The 16,646-nt window shown below is 43.6% G+C and overlaps 1 protein-coding gene across 1 annotated transcript in view; it reads right to left on the bottom strand.

The window, feature by feature from the left end:
* Positions 1 to 16,646, bottom strand: part of LOC146862426 (uncharacterized) — a 312,505-nt gene that overhangs the window by 240,863 nt on the left and 54,996 nt on the right. The window contains exon 2 of the mRNA XM_085643263.1: positions 15,369 to 15,430. Coding sequence (XP_085499389.1) covers positions 15,369 to 15,430 — 62 coding nt within the window. The remainder of the gene's footprint in view (positions 1 to 15,368; positions 15,431 to 16,646) is intronic.

Genomic DNA, 16,646 nt, shown 5'->3' with positions numbered 1-16,646 from the left:
GAAATAAAGAAATGGACTGAATTAGGAGGGATCCAAACAGATCAGGGATGGATGACGAAGGGAAAATCTATATGGTTTCTCCCCGACTCAATGGTTCAAATTATCATTGACACAATACATAGTCCAGCACATCTAGGAGAGAAAGCTATGTTAGACAGTATTCAACACATTTGGTTCAACAAACACTTACGAGCTGCAGCCAAACAGAAAGTCCGAACTTGTATGATTTGTTGTCAGTTCAATCCAGGTAAAGGCGTACCTGTAGAGCAGGGTGGATTTCAACCTCCCGATCACCCTTTTGAAGTCCTCCAGATGGATTATATCCAGATGGAACGATGTCGAGGATTCAAATATGTCCTCGTAGTTGTATGCGCTCTTTCCCGTTGGACAGAGGCATATCCCGTCTCAGATTACACAGCCCCGACTACTGCCAAACAGTTAGTTCGTGAATTCTTCCCACGGTATGGTTTGCCCCGTATCGTGTACTCAGATAATGGCCAGCCGTTCTCATCCGAGCTAATGAAACACATTTCACTCTTGTTAGGCTATCAATAGAAATTCCACTGTGTCCGACATCCCGAGGCAGCAGGTCTCGTGGAACGTCATAATCAAACCCTGAAAATACGACTTTCTAAAATCTGTAGAGAGAAAGGCGTCGACTGGATAGTAGCCTTACCAGTTTCACTCTTTTACATGAGAATGGTAGCACATTCTCGCACAGGGCTATCCCCGTACGAGGTGGTCTTCGGTAGGCCACCAAATATGTGGGGGACGCCTATACCTCGTAAAATCACTGATGTTGATTGTAATATGCTGACAGATTACCTTGCTTCCTTGATGTCTGCACTACAATCTTGCCGTTCACAGGTAGCTGCAGCCTTTCCCGACAACACCGAGGTAAAGCCCCATGAAGTGGTTCCTGGAAACTTTGTTTTCATACGAAACTTCGACAGGAGGAGCCCGTTGGAGCCTCGCTGGCAAACACCAAAGCTGGTACTTCTAACCACGAGGACAGCAGTGAAGGTCGAGGGTCGCAAGGGTTGGTTACACTCGAGCCATATCAAGAAATTTCATGGACTACCATCTGATTTGAACTCTCAGCCCTGCCCCCTTCCAGAGACTGATTCAAAACTCCCCCTGGTTGAAAAGACCGAATCACAGGAATACAAACTGAAACTAAGGTCTAGCAAGTCAGACAATTCGATTGTTTAAGTCCTCTCCAAGGTGAATCGGTTGAATTTAGTCTCTGACATGTATCCTCTAGACCGAATTAGAGAGAGAAATAGACAGAAACAGCTCAAGAAACATGCATACTGTAAATCACTTCATAGTCACTGTATAGTGACATTGTTGATTATGTTTTTTCTAAGTCTTTTTATTATTGCTGCAAGTATACTGTTGCACATGTACTATCCTATTTTCAAGCGTGCTCATTCTGCTCACAATGTTACTGCCGAACATTCTTTTAGTGAACTACCTCCACATGAGTTGTCCTATAGATTTGCGCTGCGCAACAACACATTCATTAGTATGTTACATCATTCCCATCAGAACAGCAATGCTACAAATTGTTGGATATGTGGCCGACTTCCTCCCTATCAGAAATACAAAGGAGTTCTGCCTCTCTTTCCGTACCCGTTCACACACAATGGTTCCTGTGGAGCATGGTTTAGTTTGATTAACTCTTTAGATTCAAACACTGTAGTTTACCAGAGCAACTGGGTATGGGGAAACCTGAACTTAGTTTTGCTTAAAGCCTGTTACCCTAACAAGGAGGGACTTCCCAAAAAGAACAGGAACTGACCTAGAAAATGAAGTATATGGATTAGGTAATTTTACACTTAACCTCATGATTCTGAATGTTGAATCTGAAGCTGCACTAGTCTTGCCTGCTATATCAGTATTTCCAGTCAAAGGTGAATTATGTGTAAGAAAGAATGGTTCAGTACACCTGGGTCATAGTAAATGTACTACTGTGATCGAATTCAGTGATAAAGGCAAGTCTACATTTAGAGCTTCCCGTCATTCCTACTTCATATGTGGTCATACCGCATATATACGCCTACCTCTAGATTGGGATGGTACCTGTTACATTGCATTCCTTCTGCCACCTGTTTTCCTAGCCCCTCCTGATTATCATAGAAATACCAATCTAGTACACCATAGACCCCAGAGAGATATCCCGATTGTTGACTACACTGAAACAGCATGGGAACAATATACAGACTTCAATAAAGGTCTCTTTCCTTACATAGGTGTGGTCTCAAATAGTAAACTGATACGTAGATTAACCAGAACCCTTGAAGCAGTAGTGAATGAAACTACCTCTGCCCTAGGCAACTTAACAGAGGAGCAGTCTGCGATGCGGATTGTTGTTCTCCAAAATCGTCTTGTCCTTGACGTCATCCTAGCCGATAGGGGCGGAGCTTGTAGGGTCATCGGATCAAGTTGCTGTGTTTTCATCCCAGAAAACGCGCCATCCGTATATAAAGGCATAACTCGTCTTCACAAGATTGCAAACCAGATACATCAGAATCCAGGCACCTGGACATGGTCCGGTTGGTTCTGGAGCGTGTTGTCAGCCTGGGGATGGAAAGTCCTATCCTTCCTAGGTATTGGCCTTCTCATAGTATTCAGTTGTTGCCTGTGTCTACAATGTGGACCAGCGATCTGCGGCCTGTGTGCCACATCGTGTATTCCACGTTCAAGTTTTCATTCAAAATCACGGAAGAAGAAAGAAGAGCAAATGATGTTACATGAACAGATTGATGGATTCCTGAAGATCGATATTTCATGAAGGGTCCGTAGGGGACAAGGAGGGAATGAGGAAATATGAATTTTTATGATCAATTGTGTCCCCTATCTAGACCCCAACGGCTCCATGTACATGCTACAAGTACATGTATGTTCCCTCCACTTCAAGCTATGAAGACGCAAATACAATTGTGTCCAACGTTAATATGTCCTCTTTCAGATCTGCCATGAATGGGTCAGATATTCCGTTCCTAAGTATGCCTTGCCACCGTCTTTATATGGTATACTTTTCACGTTTTCCAGCTCTGGCAAGGTAGGCCCTGAATTCTGCCATCGAGCCTTTTCCTGCTTCTGCCTCTGAATGCTCCAGCCTGGACCTGTATCTGTATCCATGAACTTTGTCTTACTCCCTGCGCGGTTAACGGTGCCTAGCCCGGCCTGTTGCCTGCCAAAACTGTATTCAGCCTTCAAGTTATCTGCTCCGCTCCTCGAGAAATGCATTCCTGTCTAGTAGCTTAGGTAAACATCCCTCCAGCTGCAGAGCAAAGGGCCCGGCCTTACTGTCTCCGTGCAAGTAATTCATGACTTTCGTTACCATGGTAGGCCCATGCCCCCTCGCATCTCATGTAGACACTTAGACGCTTGTACACGCACTAGCAGTCAGTATAGAATAGACTCTGTCCGAAAGACCTTTCCTTCCAGATAATATAGTTCCTTAAACACAAGATATTAGATATGATTTGGGATTAGGTTGTCCTGACATCCCAGACTTCTGTCTCCTCATGTAGGGCTAAATGTCGAGTTCCTTTCACCCTCTAGTTACACGTCAATCACACGTCATGCGGCTGCGCGCGCATCTCTGCCATGTATTTCTGCTGACTTTGCAGGATTCTCTTATGGATCCACCCACTTGTGTCATCATCATAATGACGTTTCTAGTATACGCCTTTATGCACGCCTATTGTAACGCCTTTTTTATTACGTATGTGTATTCTTATCTCTCTTCTCAACTGTAACGCCTTCTGCATATGTCTTTACTGTAATGCATTTTTCTATAAATATGATAACCTGTCAATAATGTATTGCTGATCCCTTCCTGAACCTTCGTGGTGACGGAACTCGATTGCCTGGTTCGAACCATCATTCCTTTGTAAGGAATAAATTCCCTTTTATAACCTCAAATACCACGGATTCTGCCTCTTATTTTACTGAGTTATTCTTATTGAATTTTACCGCATAAATTAAGTCTAGGTAATTTAAATTTACCACACTCTACAGTGCTCTGCTCAATTTTCAGCTGCTTACTGTAAGCACACTTTAGTTTGGTGAGTTTTTAGAGATTCTCATTGGTCAAACGGTTGCAAATTGTGATATTTATGTTTCCCTCATCATCTTCATTACTTACTTTTGTTTGCAAAAAAATGTCACTCATAGTCGTTGAAATGTCACTCATAATTTCACTGAAATTATAAATATGTCACACATACCAATCTGAAACCTTGGCAGTTATGGTCTATGTCTTGGTATCGTCTGCGGGCAGTAGGGCTTTCTCTTGTGGCCTTTTTGGTGCCTTTTTAAATTGGGGATACCTGCCATTTGCCCTGTCATATGCTCAGGAACCTTTAGGGGTATATTTTTTAAGATTGTACTTGTGGGATCCTGGGAGCTAGTGCTTGCTTCTCCCAGGTCTTGCAACATGTCTTACTGCTATCCCTCTGCTATATTTGGGAGTGGGGTGGTTGTACTCTCTTACAATAATTGCAGCATAATTTCTGGTTGTTACCCTCCCATGACAAGCATTAGCATTGTATTTTGCATATTTCCAATGTATATTAATGCTGCTTGTGCTCTCCTGGCTGTACGTATATTCCTTGTGCGATAATATTTTTATGCCTTTCTAAGAGGTGATTTAATGGCTATTTGTGACACTGTATCTGTAAATATTAGAATTATATGTTTATAACTTTATGATCAAAATGTATTTAATTTACAGTTAACATGTTTATATGCATGTTCACTGTTCACATTTTAAACTTACATAGGGCCTGGTTAAGATGCCGGTCGGAATGCATTTGTGGTCCTGATGGAGGCGGTCAGACCGTCAAATGTCTCTTCGGAAGCAGTTGTGCGCCTGTCAGATTACCAAGCATGCAGGGGTCGGGTGGTCGAGATGCACTGCTGGTTATGGTCGCTATGAATGCTATCCTCAACTGAAAAATCCAAAATTGGAAAAAGGTGCTAGAAACAAAGATATAATCTATTACTGTTGACCACCCCCTTCCAGTGAAAGTCGGGAGTAAGTACTTCCTACTGTGAGCCACCCTGGTCCTTGACATAGTTAAGTCAAACTCTTCAGCTACTGCATTAAGACTATCTCCCTGGATGGTGTGTTCAACATGCAACCCCGCTAACCGGGGGCATCCCATCCTGGATTTGGAGTCTACATCTGGATCCCCACAAAGATGGATGTTAAAGTCTCCTGAGATCCCAAGGTGACCTGTCAGGGAACCTTTTTGTGTCCAGATTCCTTAAGAAAGTACCCAGTTTAGTGATATTACAAAGAGTTTGATGCCCAACATTAGCGTTGTAAAAATTTAACGACACCATATTTGTCGACCCGTGAGAAAATGAAAGGGCCTGCAAGCAAACATCATCTTTGGGTATTTCCTTCAATCGGCATGGAATGTTCAAAGAAACATATATTAACAGACCACCCTTCGGTCTACCTATCTGTGAAGCAGAAGCTGGAACAAAAGAGGTCTTAAAACCATCAAGGAAGACAATGTTTGCTGTAGCCCACGTCTCCTGTAGACAAATAATGCTAAATCCTTTAATAAAAGTGATCCATTTGGGGTCAGTTATCTTGTTTGCCAGCCCAGCTATATTCCAAAAGATAAAGTTGCAGGTTTTAGCTTGATCCGCCCCAACTGGGGGAGGCACCGCGATAACTTCTTGTAGGGGTACTGACTCTACTGACTCATCGACCGTGAGTCAATCGCAAGCGTCCAATGATTCCAAGGGAACAAAGGGGTTAAAGGTAGGAATGTCTTGGGTTACCAGCTGTCGAGCCTGTCGAACCTGTTCTGGATGACCAGGATTGATTGGATATTTCTTGACACCCACCCAGTTAGGCCTTGGGGTGTCAGGGGGAAGGCTGGAGAAGTAACTTAGGTGGAAAGGCATTATGGTTGAAGCTGGATCCCCCCCCAATTGTTCTGGGACACCGAGTATAAGATACTCTCTGCTAGGTGGGGTCTGTTGAAGTTAACGATTGCACAGTCCACTGCCCAGGATTTGGTTGACCTACCCACCCATGAGACTCTACGCACCATGATGATGTGCTTCTCTACCCGTAGACAAAGAGTTGTATTCCGATCCAGCCAATTCAAAACCTTATTCTTGAGCTGGTCGAATTCCTTAACAGTACCCAGGGGGAGTGCTGGGACATTGCTAAGAACCACCACATAAGGAAGATATTCCAGGGGGAGGTGTATCGTTGGAAGCAACTGACGGGAATTCGCCCCCTTAGGGTCTGGTACAATGGAATCTGAGCAGCCATCCCCACCTCTTACAGCTATTCCTGCTGGAGGATTAACTGGGCTGGGACGGGCTGTAAGGCACTGTGACTTTGACACCCCTACTCCATCTTTTGGGATCTCAGTGAGCTGCGTAGAGATGATATTGCTATTGTTCACTGGTGCAACCAAAGAATAAAGTCCACTCGGGCCAGCTGATCCCCGCTCTTCAGAGAGGGTGGCCGCTGCACCATGACCGGAGGGGGTCCCCCCTCGAGGATCCAGACCCCCTACTAGCCTCCATCGGTTGATCTCCTTTAACTCCTGCTCAATTGCATCCAGACTTGTCCTAATGGGATCTAATTTACACTCAATTTATTCATTAGGGAGCCCATCCATACATCCATTAAAGCTTCCAAGTCCACCTTGGTTAGTGGGGTAGGTTTGCTCACACAATGTCCATTCCCTTCGTCCCTTGGACGTTTGACTTTTGCACCTGTAGCTGGACATTTCCTTTTTACCCCCATTTTCCCTCCCACTTTTGCCATCCCTGAATTGACCAAATTACCCTCACCCAGTGAAGTGGTTGTTGCTATTGGGGCAAGGCTGATGGAGCTGGATCTTGCTACCTCTGGCCCCAGTGATCCCACTCGCTGGCCTCCTTCAGTCACGTCCCCCGAAGCCGATTAACTAGTTTGACCAGATGGAGTTTCGGTTGCAGGATTGCTTACTTCGGCGCAGCGTAAGGTACAAACCCTCACTGCACCTGGAGGGCTGGAGGCAAGGCAAGGTAAAGGCGAGCGGGAGAGCCGACGGGACACCAGTTCAATTTCTTTCTCAATAATCCCTTCTGCCCACGTTAAAAAGGCATCCATCGTGGTGTGTGAAGAACCCGAGGGACCCAAAGAAACCAGTGCCGCACCTTTGCGTCTTCCCATCTACCCAACTTAGAAAAAAAAACTTGCGGTACCAGAGTGGATAGTGAAAAAGATCAGGATCAGCAGCTAAGTATTCAGTCACAACCGTGCTACGCCTGTTTCGAGCGAACAGTACACAAGAGGATCGCCTACCTCACAAGTTTCATGTCCGGTAGCAGTCTGGAATATCCTTAGGGCCCTTACACAATCCTTGTGTACCAGGCCTGTGCAGAAGTCCAATCTGCCGAACACCAAGCCACGAGAGGGGGCCCAGCCCAGCCTCTTCCGGGCGAGGACGGGCCCGCTCTTGGACCGGGCTTTGTCCGGGCGTGGCCCATGCCGCGGGAGGCAACAGGCGCTTTTCTGCATGTGCAGCGGGGCGTGATGGCAGACTCCTCCCGCGCTTCCGGGCAGTTCTGCGAGCGTAAGTCCTCCTCAAGGGCCCTGGGCAAACAAGCAGCTGTCAGCAAACGCGTCCCACACCGCGGGAGGCAACCGGTGCTTTTCAGCGGTGCGGCGCGGGCGTGATGGCAGACTCCTCCCACGCTCCTGGGAAGTTCTGGGAGCACGAGTGCTCCTCAAGGGTCCTGGGAAAACAAGCAGCTGTCAATAAACACGTCCCATGCCGCAGAAGGCAAAAGGCACTTTTCAGCGTGTGCGGCGCAGGCGTGATGGCAGACTCCTCCCTCGCTCCCGGGCAGTTGTGGGAGCGCGAGTCCTCCTCAAGGGACCTGGGTCTTGGGAAAACAAGCAACTGTCAGTAAACGCGTCCCAGTTTTCAGTACATGATCCATTGGAGAGTCAGACGTAATGGCATGAATCACCAACAGCATGGTTTCTAAGTCTTGAGGAACAAAGTAGGATAAGGAAGGAGCAGTGTCCGTTAGGAAGGGACAAGTGACATAGGGTGACCAATATTCTCCAGTAGCCATCTTTGTACTGTCAAGTGCAGGATTCCTTTCAATACTGGATGCAAATGTTGATGGGTTTGTGGATATGTCTGCAGTTAATCACTGACTATTTTTTAAAGAGTATGGCCACAAACTACTAATTGGAAAGTGGGCATATGTTGAGAGCATCTTGTGACTTAACATTATTTTCTTATTGCAGGTTTGCAGACAGTACACATTTCTTAAAATATCAAGTTAGTTATTTAGTATGGGTGCTGTTTATGAACTTGGTGATGATTTTAGAGGAGGGATCTTTGATACTTGTAGGTTCCCCAAGTCAGCTGCAATTTCAAGAGAAGGGTTTGCCCTTTCCTGACTATGGATAAAATCTCAAAGTCAAGGATGCTATGGAAGATGAATGACTAAACTGAGTGTTGGGTTGGGGAGTACCATCTGAAACATATGGTATAAATTAGGTAGGAAAAAAACTCTTGCAGTAGAATTTGGTTGTATATATTTTTACAAGAGATCCACGATAACTATGTACTGGCCTAGCATTCTGAGATGATATATCTGCAGGGCAGGATCGCGAGGAAACTAAACTAGTTTTTATCAGATTATATAATGGATACTTGTGATTTCAAGTAAACACAATTCAGAATCAAAAAGGTCAAAGCATTCTGGGAAATCATCATAGATGGAAGTTAAGTTTGGACTGGGAAGAAGTTTCAAACAGAGGCAAACAGCTTAGAATAATCCACAATAAAGTAAGGTGCACTCTGATAGAAGTCAGTCAGGAAACACACTTGTAGTCCAAAAAAAATCTTCTTTTTATTTAAAGTTGTTTGATTTAAAACCGGCACACAGCCAACATGTTTCATTCCCTAGTACCACGGGAACTTCTTCAGGGCTTACTCAGAATATCAGATAATTGAGAAAAACCAAACTATGTCAGTAATAGTCCCTTTGAGATGTATATGAACACCTATGCAAATTGTCCAATTCAATCAGTCCACGTAATTCTGGATCATGAAACAGTCGTCAAAGAATGGTTCACAAAGATTCAAGCAGTGGCTCCCAAATTTCTGAACGAGCAGGTGTGCATAAAACCAGAAGCAATTTCTTAGAAAAGTGAAACAGGCATCTACTGTGGATCACAAAAATTTGAACAGTGGCTCACAAATGTAGTAACACACAGGTGTAGCTGAAACCCGCTATCAATCTCTTAATGGGGACCGACAACTGCCGAGCAGCATGGTAGCTAGCAACAGCGTGAGATCAATGCACACCTGCTCATTCAGAAATTCGGGAGCCACTGCTTGAATCTTTGTGAACCATTCTTTGACGACTGTCAAATAGAATAAATAAAAAGAAGAATTGTTTTGGACTACAAGTGTGTTTCCTGACTGACTTCTATCAGAGTGCACCTTCCTTTCTTGTGAACTTTCTTACCAAATTGGCATCTTTCAACGGCGGATGCCTGGAGTTGTTGCACTCGTCTGTTGATATATGAAACTAGTGGAATTGAAGTGCTTGACCTTGGTCAGCTGTTGTATGCTTTATTGTCTTAAGCTTAGCATAATCACCTGAAGAAGAAAAAGTTGTACTTCAGACTGTCAGGGCTTCACCTGAAATACTGACTGCAGAAAAAGTAGCAGAAAGATCCAAGTTTAAGAAATCGGAGATCAGAAAAATTGTAGTGTTGTGAAAGAGGTAAGAATTGTAGCTGCAAACGCTTTGTGCTATAAAACATAGAAAAATAATTGTGGCAAGAACACCCTTTTAGGGCTTAAATATATACAATAAGAGCAGAAAAGGTATAAGAAAACATAATGGTGCTGCTCTGAATGCAGTCACAAATTATTAGTATGCTAAAAATACAAATCGGAATTGTTCAACTATACAGCCAACTTCAAAGATCTCACTCTAAAAATAAAAAAGGGGCAGAATAATGGAACAGAAGATGGACTTAATTTGGTCTAGTATTTAATATCAGCTAAATGACTCTTGTGAACAGTCAATATATACACAACCCTCTAAGTGAATTAACTCAGGAAAGTATACCTCAGGCAGTGATTGTTTATGAGTCCAAGCAAGTGTGGATTTCCCTCAATAAAGCAAGAGAAATGGTTTTCAGTGACCTATATGTCTAAGCTGTTTTGAGGCAAATTGTATGTGCATCTCGAAGAATATGTCTGTATAATGTATTGCATAGAGATGTACAACCATACTGTGTATCTGTAGAACCAATGCAGAAAATATATTCTGGAATAAACACTTAAAGTAGATTATACTGAGGCCAATTAATGTGTTATAATAAATGTTATTGTATTCAAAGTTAAGTAAAAGTGTTGCAAAGCCCTTATTTTCCGTTTTGAAGATGAGGTGAGGCTGGAGCTCACAAACTGACACAGCTCAGTAGTATAGATATGGACTTATGCAGAAGTGGTTTTAGGCCTGTGGTTGGGGTGTGGAGAACTTGATAATAAAAACAGACAATTTTGCAAGTGGACATAATACAGTGGTACAGATGTTACATATACAATAGAATTTAAAGAATACAGAGCTTTGTGGCATTTTTTGTCCTTTTGAAGAGTCGTTAATGTGCCGAGCAGTTGGCTGAGTTTTTACTTTTGACCACAGTGGGTGATGTCTCTTTTTATCATATTATGTTATTCGGATTTATAAAGAGTGCGTATACCCGGAGGTCTCATGGTGCTGATGCTTGAACACTGCCATTAATGGAAAAGCTCACACACTATCATTGTGTGGAACAAATACAGCTTTTAGCCTTTTGCTAAACAGTGAGTGAAGGAATTAATATAAGAGAGGGTGGTGGTAGCTGACTCCATTCTTTATCACTAAGCACAGAAAAGGATCTTCCGTATAGTCTAGTCTACGAATGTGTACAATATATGTGTTAGAAAAGCATAGCCATTGTTAAGTAGTTTGAACTGTAATGCACCATTTCAAAATGGCAGGGGCTGATCTATGAATACACTCATGGATAAAGCACAATGATGTAAATGTAATCCTTTTGCTAACTGGAAGCCTGTTGAGCCTAGCAAGCTTGACGCCGAGACACTTAACTACAGATTGAGGTTTTGGAAGTGAACCTAAGTTTGAAGGCCATGGAACCTGAGACCAAATTGACAGATCTCTGCCAACCAAAAGACCTCTGTTTTTTTCCATATTTATCTTTAATCAGTTTCTGTCCATTCAGCCTTTATAAATAATAGACAAGAAGGAGGATGTTTAGAAACATATTCATCTCCATTAAGCTTAAATATAAGCTGGGTGTAATGCTCATAAGACTAAAAGTAGCGCCCAAAAGTTTTAGGATTGAATAAAAGAAGACTAATGTAAAGAAAAATAAGAAAAGGAGAAAGAACTGAACCTTAGGAAACTCCTGTAGCTAAAACAGAAGGTTCAGAGACAAATTGCTGGAGCCTACCTGCTTGAGTATAATTTGTCAGAAATCATTTAAGTCAATCAAGAACAGTATGGCACATGCCTTGCTCGGCTGCCCTAGGTAAGAAGATTGTATAGTCTACTGCACTGAAAGCTGGGATATCAGGACACCGGTAGACTGGCTGCTGGCAAGCTTCAGAAGGTAATCTTGTTTGGCTATTAGTGCAGCTTCTGTGCTTCTGTTGGGACAGAGACCCACCTGGGAGTCCTCCAATATTGCTGAGGTTTAAAAAAACTGCATACTGGAGAAGCAACTATGCTTTCCATAATGTGTGCTGCCTCTGGCAGGAGACTGATGGCATGATAATTTTGTGGACTGAATGATGTAAGTTGGCTTTTTAATTATGGTCTAACAATGCCTTTTTAAGAGGACTAGGAATCACTACAGTTTTTAAAGACACTGAGATATTGTTGGACAACACATTCTTGCTGGAAAGAATAATCTTGTGTAACAGATGCACGGGGAGCAGATCTAGAGGAGATCCACACTTTTTGAATTCTTTAATGAGATCCACACTTTTTGTACTTCTTCAATGGCATCTTCAGGGTTAGAAACTGTGGCAATTAGTTCAGAGTCCAAAACACAATCAGGAAAACAGGGCTCTATTTCTGGAAAGTGGAACCTGTTACCTCTGCTGTCCTGGGTTCATCATGCAGTTGAACCCAAAACTGAGCTCAAAGTACAGCTCTTTTGCACTTGACCCCCAGACAAGTAAAGTAGAGCTGTGCAATACTTACTCAGGGTGGTGGTGTGGGCTAGAGTCTCTGAGGTCAGTGAATTTGATGAATAACTGTCCAACCAGAACTTGGTCATGTGAAGACAAGTTCTTTTTTTTCTACATACAGCGTAATCACTACAAGTGAAAAAAGTACATCTGAAAATTGGTAAAGCAAGAGGTAACGTCAGGGTGTCGCTATAATAGGAAGATCGTTACTTTTTCTGAGTGTAAATGAGGGGGAGTAATATGTCAGGTTCTTCCACCCGGGCGACTGCATGAGACTCTCTTCCCTCTGAAGATGTACCTCCTAAATCATTAGCCGCAGGTAAGTAATGTTTACTGGTTGCCAGAAACTAGCACTGTCTTTCCCTCTCTTCAGGCTTCTCTTGTGGTCCCCACGGAGTCAAAATGTTCATAGTTCAGCAGAATGTGGGGAATGCAAGCATTTTCACTAAGGAGCAGAGAAGTCTCTGTTGGTGGCACTCAGACTTGCGCTCACTAAAACCTTCTCCGCTCAGCATTGCCCCTTGTTTAAGGATGCATATGTTCCTCTTCCTGATCCAGAAATTCCCCCATACATATTAATGGAAACCCCACCCTGATACAGGTCAGGTGGCCTTGGCTTGGGTGTGTACCTGTAAATGGGAGTCTTTTTGGGGGGGGCTGCAGATGCACATTGGTGTCCATGCTTCATGGAATCGTGCCCAGACGGTGATTGGCCAGGGATCATACAAGTTATTAGACTTCAAAGTAAAATCTGCATGTTGCAGCTCCGCAACCCCAGTCACGTTTTGAGGTCTGCTCTTGAGCCCCTTAGGAACAGTCAGCATTCTCCTGCACCCCCGTCACACAAGGGCAGGGGGCTTCTTATAGCAGATTTTGCTGGAATAGCAACTCTGCAACCACTGAGCAACTGTTTGATAAGGCTTGTGTAGAGCTTGAGCAGAAGCCTGTTGCATCTGCGGCCTCTCGGCTGCCTGAGCGTCCAAGAACCACATTACCTTGCGCAGTCCCACAAATCCTGGGTCGCTGGGAACTCCATATGAAGCCCCTATCTGTAGGCTGTGAGTTTCACGCACCTTCTCTCATGCTCCTGAGCTCCTGGCGGCTGCTCCTTGCTCCTCAGTCTCAATAAATTTCCAATCCCCTGCCAGAGGGTTTGCAACTGCCATTTAAAATTGCACCACAGCTAGGCCAGTTCAGGTTTTTGTTCTTATTTCTTAAAATTTTCCAACATCGCTGTTTCTTCCTTGATTGCTTTCTGGTTTTCCCAAACCTTTGTGTTTCCTGTCATGTAATGTTTGATGTAATTTCCTCTACTTCTTCTTTCACTATGGAAAGGCTTCAGTCTGGATGGAGGGTGCATCGCAACAAAGCCATGTTCCTTTGCTTTTTATCTTGCTCGCTCCTGTTGCTGATCCTTGCTCCTGAAGAGTTCCACAATTGGATTCCGGACTTCTGGTTTTCTTCAACCCTCTGAAATCTTCGTCAGGCAAGTAGGGTTTCTATGCATTGGGCTTTTTCCTCCTGAGAAGGTGGTAGTTTCTAGAGGGTACTTGCCTCCCAAACATTCCAGTGTGTGGTGGCATTGTGGCTTCTGGAAACAGTCACCAGTACATCAGACATGGAACACTCAGACTGGATTACTTTAAGTGTTCAGACCTGAAAATACCCACGCTGGCGACCCCCGGCCCAAGTTGGGGGAAACTAGTAGATTGCACACTGAGGCATTCAGGGATGGGAGAAAGCTCTCCCCTGTTCCTACCAGTGCCACTCCTCTCCCACGCCTTGCAGTGTACATGGCGCAGTCTTCCACATATCCCTCTGTGGGCTTTAGTCTTTCTTTCCCGGGCAGCTCTCTCCTGCAGGTACACTGCCATGAACCTTCTCCATGCAGCATTTCACTTTCTCCCTCAGGGACATGGTCCAATAGCACTTCTAAGAGTGTTCAGGGAACTGCAGGGCTAGAGTCCAGCCTTGGAGCTCAGAAGAAATCTCTGGACACACTGCTGTCAGACTCCTCCTAGGAGAAGAGCAGCTTTACATTGGCCCACTGTGCAGGGATTCAAACTAGTATTTAACCTATTCAGCATGCAGTGATGACAGTTTAAATATGTTTTGAAAGTGCATAATATGAACATCCAGGCTTGTAATATAATTGTAATAAAATTGCAGATTCTCCAAGGCCGTTGGTGAAGGAGAGTCCTGCGTTTATCAAAGACAAAGGAGGCCAGTAGTATGCCCTCACTGCGGTTCCCCGCCCTAGTGATGGTCGTAACCTGTACCTTTTGATTGGTCCTAGTTCCAGCCACAACCAACCAGGCGAAAATCTGAGATATCAAGAAATGGATGACATGGAGAAGAATAGAGATGACATGTTGTATGTGGAGATGCTCCAAGGAAAAGAAGAACTCATGTGGTTACTTCTTGGATTTCTGTTGTTATTTCTGTTTGGACAAGGACTATAGACCTTTTTTGGGGAGCATCGAGGAAAGAGGAAGTGGTTTATGGGCTGCCATATTTATAATGTTCATTATAGTACTTTGTTATTACTTCCTGCCTAGGAGGAGCAGTATAATGGGAACTGTAGTTTGCTTTGAAAGTGCTATAAAAATAACCATTAATAAAAGAGACTACATAATATGAGCCTCCGGTCTTGTGATAAAATCCGGTGCTCGTGTAAACGGCCATTATGCCATCGAGCCTACTTTGCTCTATATGAAACTGCAACAACTTAAATGGCTGCTATTGCGCGAGCAACATGCTATATGCACCACCCCTTGCTAATTAAAGACCACACATATTCAGACCGGGAGGAACACGTGCGACGAGTTAAGCAGCCTGCACTTCCCTTAGCAACGGCCTATGTCTCTTTCCATGTCATCTAATCACTCAGTCGTAGCTGCATACACAATTATCAATGTAGTTGCCCTCAGCGCCTGTCTACCCAAAGCGGTATAATTGCATATGACCACTAGGTGGGAGCCTTGGGCTAATGCCCGTGTGATGAAGGTTGAATTCCATTTATGTGTGAAACTGTGTAAAGGGGGCATGCATTCATGCACGGATTATATCGATGACACTCAGCATTACTGCATTTACCTCGCTCTGGGGCACAGTTGAAATATCCAGGTAAATGGCGCAGTCTGGTCACCAGAAAGACCCTGTGAACACAGAAGTGCATATAAACCTTTATTTGTGCTTTGTAGTGGTAATTATTAAAGTGACACTGGCAACATTATAATTGACATTTTAACTTAAGCATTAACAAGGCATGACAAAGAACAGGTAGGCTGCGATTTTTTAGACACTGCGACGCACAAAAGTGCAATATTCATAAGACACCGATTCCCTGTTAAATTTCTCAGCTGGCCATGACTATGAAACACTTTCACAGAAACACTTCATGGTGGACTCACACGCTGCTGTCTAGCTTTGTTTTTAAACAGAAGGCTTGCAAAGGGATCATCGGTGCTAAAGAGCAGCACAAAAGGATATGCATTATAATTACGGATTAAATGTCAAAAAAGGGAAATGCAAACCTCTTAGTGACGAAATTGTAAACCAAGAAAAGACACGCTAATGTTTTCATCAGACATATAAATAAGATTAAATCCGCATATGAGATGTAAAAACATTTGATGTGCTCCCTATAATAATCAAAAAAAAATTGCATTTATTTTATATAGATCTCTCTATTCATTTCCTGAAAACAAACAGTACGAATCTTTCACCACCTCAATAATGTCCAGTTTTTATACTTTTCATCTTTTGACTTAGAATGTGTTCGTAACACTCGTTCCCCATCGCTTAAATTGACAATATCAATGACATCACTTGCCCAAACACACACAGAAGTAACAAAAAGGGCTTGGAAATTGTGAAGTTATACCAAAAGGTGAGATGAATGAAGCTCCCTCCTGTAATCTATGTGATTTCAATAATGCAATGCCCTCCAGACAGCATCAATCAAATTTACCTTCAACACATTTCAGCAATCCAGCCTTTCCTGAATCAGACAGTGTTATAGAATCATACCTTACACGAAAACGTGCAATATTGAAGAGATTTACATAACCTATAAACAAGAAATTCAATGAGGTCCAACACAATAAACTAAAATACACACTGGAGAAGGACACTACAGCTAGACATTGTGATAATAACAATACCCCCCTTTCCTGAAGTAAATCTCTCAGCCTAGTTACTCCAGCCTTGGGCATCGGTGCACTGATGCTCACAAAGTGGCCTTGCACCAGGGGATTAGGGGCACGGATTTGGGAGATTATTTGGGGAGTGTATTCAAGGTTTCCTATACATGGCATTGCGAGGCTCTCACCCCCAGGGCTGGAGTCCATGACTTCCAAGGAGGGCCCACTT

Source organism: Triturus cristatus, chromosome 2_2 (assembly GCF_964204655.1).
Source record: "Triturus cristatus chromosome 2_2, aTriCri1.1, whole genome shotgun sequence".
Lineage (NCBI taxonomy): Eukaryota > Metazoa > Chordata > Amphibia > Caudata > Salamandridae > Triturus > Triturus cristatus.
This window is presented reverse-complemented; position numbering and strand designations above follow the sequence as displayed.